Genomic DNA, 8,495 nt, shown 5'->3' on the forward strand with positions numbered 1-8,495 from the left:
GAGAGAGAGAGAGAATCTCCCTCCAGTCTTAAAATTACATGTGGATCTACAGTTATCTCAACAGGATGTGTAACAATGAAAACAAAAAACTGTATGGTACCTGTCATTTGACATTACAGAGATCATGATAAACAAACACAGCCTGGATATTATGTCCATCCCTAACCTCAGATCTACTAGTTCTCCTGATTATCTAGTCAGGTACTTCCTCATTAATTCCTCAAGTCCCCATAGCCAACTATTTCAGGTAATAAGATTTCCAACTTTTTCTTTCTATGCTTCTTGAATCTCCCTGAGAAGACACAGCATTCAAATATCTTGAGTTCTTTCCCATGGCTGACCTCCTTGGATTACAATGTCACACAAGAATAAAACTTATAGCAAGAAACAGCTTTTAATTTTACAGCATGCAATACTGAATTGCTTTATTTGACAAGACAGAGAAAATGTCATGTTCTAACAAATAGTATGATATAGAATAAGATCTTTAACAACTAATTTCTACAATAGGCATAATAAGTAAGGTTCTACTCTCCAAATTTTTCTGGACAAATATTAGCAAATTAACTTAAAGCCTCTTTCAAATTTAAATGGTTGTAACTGATGGAATTAGTATTATTTACATCACTTAAATAAAATACAAAAACTCCTTTAGCTTCATCTAGAGAGTAAGAATTACTGCAGAATAGTTTTCCTGCAATTTTTTTCTTTTTACTTTTTTTGATTCTTTGTTGATTCCACATTATACATTATGATCCAAGTTATCTCCCTGTCATCTTGCATCTGCCATCTGATCTTGCAACCTACCCCCAAAGCCAAATTAAAAAGAGAGAGAGAGAAAAAAACAAACTAAAACTAAGAAGAGAAATAATAATAATAATAATAATAATAATAATAATAATAATAATAATAATAATAATAGGAGGAGGAGGAGAAGGAGGAGGAGGAGGAGAAAGCTGTAGTGTGACCCATTGAGACACACAGTTTATCTTTAGTGTGTTCATCTTTACTTTCAAATGTTCATTTCTATAAGCTATTGGTCTGCCTTGAGGCCTCTGGTTTCTGCTAGACCACTGATAATATGCTCTCACTGGGACTCCTCTTGGATATCCTGTTGTCCAGTGTCATGGAGAAACTGCTATTTTGGACCTGCAGGTCCAGCCCCTTCACATGCTCCAATAGTTTATAGATTCATTGAACGTGGGATTGGCCAACTCATAGCTCAGATTGTCGGCTGGCAGTAGCCGAATTTGTCAGTTCACCAGATTTCCCTCATCATCACTACCGGAGTGAACTCTCCAGCACTACCTTAGCTAACTCATCCAATGCAGCCTACAGCAAGGAGCGGGGCAATTCTCCTAATCTCCGGCCTTCAGATCTAGGTCCCAGGCAAAGTGAAGGGCCCTCTCTCCAGATTGTAGTGGGGGCATTGGAGTGATTCGCTCTCCTGCTCTCATGTCCTCAGAGCTAGCTCATGTGCAGCTCTGGCGAAAGGGTCAGTTCTAGTGTGTTGCCTCGGTGGGGTGCAGAGCTCTTTCTCCTGGGTGCTATAGCTGGTGCAGAACAGGGCTAGTTTTTTCACTCTCCTGCCACAAGTCACAAGGGGCAGAGGGAGGATGGCATCTTTTCCTCACTCATGTCACCACATAGCAGACAATGAGGGGGCAGGGTCAGCTCTCCTACTCTCAAGCCCCTGGGGTTGGCTCACCTGCATCCTCGACCTCAGGGTCAGCTCTAGTGTGTTTCCTAGGTGAGGTGCACACCTACGGTGAGGAGTGGGGTGATCTTTCTTAAGTGCTGGGTGACCTGTCCTCTGAAGGGCAGGCAGGCCCAGCCCACACAGGGCCAGTGAAGGGAGGGGCTGAGTCAACCCAGGGTGGGTCCAATGACCAATTTTAATACCTTGTGAACCCTCAAAGCCCACCAACAGTGGCATATCTTTTCCAAAAAAGTCACGCCTCCTAACGTTTCCCAAACATTTCTACCAACTGCTAACATTCAAATATGTCAGTTTATAGGGGTCATTCTCATTCAAACCACCGCAGGGAGTGTCTGCCTCAAGTGTGTGTGGTGGCATGCCTGTGGAAGGCAGTCAAGGGCATCAGATTTAGTGGAACTGTAGTTACAGACAGTTTTGAGCCTCCTGAATTGGTTCTGGGAACCCTACCATGTTCTCTGGAAAGCATGAAGTGTTCTTTTTTTCATTGAAAAAAAAATTCATATAATGAATTTTGATCATGGTTTCCCTTCACCCAAGTACAAGATAATCCTTGCCTCTTTTCCAACCCAACTCTATGTCTTTCTTTTTCTCTAAAAAACAAACAAAAACTAACCATAATTTAAAAAGAAAAAAAAAACACGAGAAACACAAAGCCATCTCTCCATTCCTGAAATTTTAATTATTTTTAGATTAGTTTTTATGTGTATGAGTGTTTTGCCTGCATGTATATATGTGTGCCACATGCATGTAATTCTAACAGAATCCAGAAGATGACACTAGATCCTATAGAACAAAAGAGTTACAGGCAGTTGTGAGGTATCGGATGTGGTTCTTAATAGGTTTTTTCTACAGGGATAATATGTTTCTCTGCCAAGGCAGTAAGCCAGATCAAGTTGGATTGAAAAAGTAGAAAAACAGTTTTATTTGAGCAAAGCAACTCAGGGAGAGGTTCTCCAGTCCCAGAGATCAATAGGTTGAAGGTGAGGGGTGGTGACATACCTGCCACAAGCTGCGTTTGTGCCTCAGCATTGTCAATAGCTGAGCACTTTAGGTAGGGACTTAGCATGTGGGGGTGAGGTGGCATGGGGCTAAGGGGAAATGGGGTGAGAAACATGAGAAGGGGAGAATGGAGGGAGCTTGGGGGAATGGAATGGTTGGGATAAAGGAAGGGTGGACACGGGAGCAGAGAAATATATATCCTAATTAAGGGTTGGCAAGAGACTTGACTCTAGAGGGGCTCGCAGGTGTCCAAGGAGATGTCCCCAGCTAGTACCTTGAGTAACTGAGGAGAGGGAACCTGAAATGACCCTATCCTATAGCCATACTGATGAATATCTTGCATATCAACTTCAGGGGAGGAAGCTGCAGTAGCCACCAAGGATTTGGGACTGGGCTTTTTGGTGCATTTTCTTTGTTTGGCAATTCTCTGAGAGGGCAGAGTTTGGAGAGATAGGAATAGGGGTTTTCAGACCTTGTAGGAGATACAGGAGCGAGTTGGATGTTCCAACAAAACAGTTCTGGGATTCAAACAACTGTCTTCTGGAATAGCAGGAAGCGCTCTTATTGGCTGAGCCACCTCTCCACTCCCATTTGAGTTTGTACTGTATTTAAATATACATGTCTGAACTTCAAAAGATTATTGAGTGAGTGTGAAATGGTTATGAAGTTTTGCTTCATAAACATTTATTTTTGGTAAAATTCAATTGAACCCAGAAAATTACATGTACTCAGGCAATCAGCAGAGCAATCAAGATGCTAATTGCATAACTTGGCATGCTATCATGAATACTTCTGCAATAAATACAGGAAGGTATTTCTATAGCAAGCTGCCTTTAATTTGTTTCCTCAGACCGCCTATACTTCTTTTCTCCCTTCCTTTGCTTCCATGAAACTAATAATGAGCTAATCTGCCATCATAGAAGCTTTGCTTTTCCTAGATTTTGAATAAATGAAATCAAGCAGTCCAGCTTTTTTCACTCAGCATAATTGTTCTGTGATGTGTAAATTCATTCCAATATATATTTAAAACAGCATATATGCAAGTCTCCCTACACATTATAAATATACATGAAATATCAACTGGGGATAAAGATTCTGAGAAAAGATATTTAGCATGTCTTTTGCATCATTCTTGGTGAAGAGTTGATGATACATTGCTGGTAATATGTGATATTATGCTACTATCACTTTCTGACATGCAACCTATTTTAATTTAAAAAGGGCCCAGGGGCAAAGGAATGGTTTCCTTAACTTGTTGTTTTCTAGCTAAGCAACTATAGGCAAGTTCTTTCATGTCTCTTTTCTTTACCTTTTTATCTTAAACAGGAAGAATATTGATGTTTTTATGAACATTAAAATAAAATTTCATGTATAAATATTTGATCATGTGTTAAAACACACAGTAGATACTCAACAGGGAATGTGGTTTCTCACTTTTTTTAATTTGAGGAAAGTTTTCCTACTTAAAAGAATGTTGTGTCTTTGTTAATTGTAATATCAGAGTGCCATCTGGTGACCATACAGAATGATTACATTATCTCCATTTCTAATTATAAATATTTAAAGCCATAATGTGCTCTAGGATAGCATTGTAAGGAATGAAAATAGAGTTGTATTTTAGAGCAATTTTGTTGAGTGGAATACCTTCCCTGGTGAGACATCCTTTCTAATCAAGAGGCATAACTTAAGGGAAACAAGAAGAACTTCCTCCCTAGTCTGGCCTAGGATGAGCAGATGGCAGGTTGAGTGCAAAAGCAAATAAGTCGAAGGCTCCACATCCCTTTGACTCTCAAGTAGATTTGGGAAGAAGTTGCTGTTTTCAAACCCTGTTGGAAGATCTTCCTTTGGAAAATCAAGCTTGGACAGCTTTAATCTTGAGTATAGCTCCAGGGAGGTTTTTAAAGTATGTAGCCCACATGGGAAGTAGAATAAGACAAAATCTCCTGAGTAAATTGGGAGCATGGGGATCAGGGTTTGGAGAGAGGGGAGGAAAGGAGGGGAGCAGAGAAAAATATATAGCTTAATAAAAACAATAAAAAGAATATGTTAAGTGCTTTTAAAAAGTATGTAGCCCCAGTTACTACCCTAAGAATAGAAGACCCTTTCCAGATCTACCAACCACCCACTGAAACAACTACACTGTCACAGTGCAGCTGATCTCAGGCTCTATAGTACAGTTCTGCTGAACTCCGGCCCTTGATTAAGACGTAGCAGGCTTCCTCATTATGAAGGGGTGATTTGGGTCAGAATGGAAATCATTAGACTCACCCTGGGCTACAGATTCACAAAACATCCTCCAACCGTGCTTCCAATAGCTCTGGAGCATGAATTGATAGATTACCACCCTTGCAATCTCTCCAATACCATTAATCAGTCAAGACTAGTCAATTTATTGAATATGAATTTTATTGTGCTTTCATTTGTGTAAGGCAGTGTGGTAAAGGCACTGTAAAAGTTACAAAGACTGCAAAATATGATAGAAAATGAGTAGGCTAAAAAAAGAGAGCTACAGAATGTATTTTTAAATGAATGCATGCTGAACTAGACTAAGTACTACGACTATGTTTATTTTTCAACATTGCAGAAGCACTGAAATATTGTGGAGGTGGTATTTGGGAATAGACTTGGAAGGAACTTCATGGAGGAGGTGGAATTTATTCTGGGCCTTAAATAACGACAGAATACTATAGATGAAGATCAGGGGAAGCACACATAATGACCGATTCACAAGGACGTTTTGTAGACATACTGAAAAACAAACCCTTGGGAAGTGGAGCTTGCCAACAGAGGGAAAAGCCCGAGGGTCAGGGTGGGCCCCGGACTCTCAAGTTCCCATATAGAGATTTCAGTACCAAGGATATCAGGAAGCACAGGGCAATGGGCTTGTTTGTAAATGTAGCAGCAGCAAGAGGTTTCACATTGTAGTCAGGGACCCCAAACTGTCTGTCCTATTACTGAATGGGTTCATTCATCTTTTTGGTATGCATGATACTTCACTAGTCCTCACTCTTGCCCACTGACCATCTGAATGGTAGTTTGTGCGCACCTACATGCGCATGTGTGAGTGTAGGTGTGTGTGGATGGATGGGGGACTGAGGCTTTGTCACCCACTGCAGCTTCTTCCGCTTTTCCCTCTTGTGGCACACAGCTGGCTTCCGCCTTGCTGAAGTTCAACCCCTTCTCACTGTCTCAGCCTCACTGAACTCCAGCTCTTTATTAAGCACCTAGGAAACTTCCTCAACATGAAAATAAAACACTGTGGGGGAGTGACTTGAGTTAGGGCGTGACGGCACTTTCCCGTGGTGGTGGTGGTGGTCGTGGTGGTGGTGGTTATAAGGGCTGGGACTGTTGAAGTCGGCTCTCGCTACTGGTAAAGTGTTGCTGGTAATCGGTAGTGTCAGTCAGGAGATGGGATGTCAGGCTAGACCAGCTTGGCCTTGATCCCCTCTCCTCCTTTCTCAACATGCCCTGCAGGGAAGATATGTTGGGCAAGTGGAAACAGCAAAGACACATGTAGAATGCCCAGATTCTTGTTATTGCCCCATTTGAATCTCACTCCTGGAAGCCCTAAGGTTCTTTTCTCAGCACTGTCACCTCCCCCTGTCCAGTTGCTGGAGGTATATAGGTTCTGTAGCTACTGATGCTACTTAGATTGGGAGGTATGGGAAATATCAGAAAAGAGGAAACTTTAATAAATGTAGGGTTTCAGTAACTGTGATTCTTAGCTAAGACCTGGTGCCTGACATAAAAAGGTGAAAAACTGTCAGGATTCTCTGATATTGGATATTTAGAGCTCAGTGAGATCATCACTAGAGATCACTTTGAAGCTGATGTGACCTTGCTTGACTTTGGCAGTGGGACCACCCTTCTTACGCAGGTACAGAGATTTCAGATCACGGCAGTCGCTGGGGTCAGCGTCAAGAGTAACCTGCCCCAGGAACTGATCACAGAATTTTCTGCTGTTCCAGACCTGAAGAGACAAATCAAGAAAACGAGGAACAACAACCGACCATGAGATTGATGCATCTAGTGGCAATCTACCTAGCCTGTACATCAAGAGACATTCTTATCTTTTCTTGATAGTCATTTGGTTGAGAAGATAATGTCCCCAGCAATACAGATGAAAGTAGACCAAAGGATCATCTTTGATTTGTGGATTTGTTACATGAAGAGAGCTAATCAGACGTATTCTCAGAAATACTGCCAGTCTAAAGTTATCCACACTGATCTAGCAACACAGGAGTTAGAACTGGCAAATACTTCTGTTCATGGGACTTTATAGCACAAGTGTTCACAAGTGTACTCATGAGCCTATGGTCATGAGCCTATGGGAAATTAAGTCAAGTGTTTTAAGGTAAAGATGAATAATGATGTTGATGTTTTGCTAAATGAGAAGCATTCTGAGTATAAACTAAATACATAACAGAGAGCGTTTGCTCTGCACCATAAAAGTACAAGGTACTTGGGAGAACATAATATGTGGTAAAGAACATAAATTCCCCAAGATATCTTGTTTAGTCTTACCTGGATGATAATAGGAATGTCAGTGGTCCTTCTGTAGAAAATGGCCTGTGTGTCAAAAATGGCATGCACAGTATTCTTCTGGACAGGAGAACGGACTTCTTCCTTTCCACACTTAATGACGAGGTACGGATTTACAGCTGGAACAAAGTGACATTTGTTTTTTTAATAGAATGATTACTGTTTCCTTCCTAGAGGGGAAAGAAGCTATAACTTTACAAAATCAAATCTGGTAATTTCCACATAACTGGAGCACGACAATGATGTAGAACGCAAGAATGTTTGTTAGCTCTTCCCTTTCCTTTCCCATATATAATATAGGGATAGAAAGTGACTGCTATGTAGACATTTCCCAGCACGTCCCATTCTCTACCAGGGTTCAAATCTCTGGACTAAAAATACCAATGGAGATAATAGTTGTTGATAATGTTTTCTACTGATATATACAGTAACTGAGACAGCAGTTTGCTTTCTTGCATACCCCTGCTAGTCTTACTTTCATTGGCGTACTTCTTCTCTAGTCCCTCAGCACTGTGAACAGTGATCTGGGTAACCACTTTTGGGTAGCCACGTGCCAGGTTCCAGCAAGACATCTTGGGCATGTCCAGTGTCAGCTCCCTAGAACATAAAAAATAATGTGTCACGTCATGATGAACTTGACCTGCCTAAACAGACTTCATTGTAGAATCATGTAAGAAGCTGATTCATCTATCCCATTCCTTCACAGGCATGGCTCATATTTCTATGAGGGTGTTTTTTCTCTTTTCTCTTCTTTTTTGTAGACCTGCCATTTAATGATACAAGAGGGTGTAGCTGGAGAAAAGTGTAGTTAAGCTACCCAGCACTGAGAATAAGATAGAGGATCCCAGCGACCCAAAAACTATACAATCAACCAGAGAGATGAAGATAAATTACAAGTGACAGAGCTCAAGTGACAGATCCCTTCCCCTTAAATCCCAGCTAAGAACTCTAAATCTCAGATCTGCACTGGAGAATTTTCCACAACTCTACTCTGAGAAATATTTTGATCACTTTTATTTCAAGTAGTGAGGTCAAATTGAGAATATTGTCTCGTTGACTGTATGCATAGAGGAAAATGGGTGAAAGGGTTAGACTCAGAGGAAAAGAGACCAAGGGTTTGCCGAGCATCGCAATAAAACTGAACCCGAATTTCCTGAGAAACCGAAACACTGCTTTCCAAAGTGGTTGCACAAGTTTGCATTCCCACCAGCAATGGATGAGGGAACCCCTTCCC

The 8,495-nt window shown here is 41.1% G+C and overlaps 1 protein-coding gene across 1 annotated transcript in view; it reads right to left on the minus strand.

The window, feature by feature from the left end:
- Positions 1-5,135: 5,135 nt before the first annotated feature.
- Positions 5,136-8,495, minus strand: part of Capn6 (calpain 6) — a 28,080-nt gene continuing 24,720 nt past the window's right edge. Inside the window, exons 11-13 of the mRNA XM_005371023.3 lie at positions 7,737-7,858; positions 7,244-7,380; positions 5,136-6,689 (exon numbers count right to left, since the gene is read on the minus strand). Coding sequence (XP_005371080.1) covers positions 6,507-6,689; positions 7,244-7,380; positions 7,737-7,858 — 442 coding nt within the window. The 3' untranslated portion in view covers positions 5,136-6,506. The remainder of the gene's footprint in view (positions 6,690-7,243; positions 7,381-7,736; positions 7,859-8,495) is intronic.

Source organism: Microtus ochrogaster, unplaced genomic scaffold, assembly GCF_000317375.1.
Source record: "Microtus ochrogaster isolate Prairie Vole_2 unplaced genomic scaffold, MicOch1.0 UNK92, whole genome shotgun sequence".
NCBI classification, from domain to species: Eukaryota; Metazoa; Chordata; class Mammalia; order Rodentia; family Cricetidae; genus Microtus; species Microtus ochrogaster.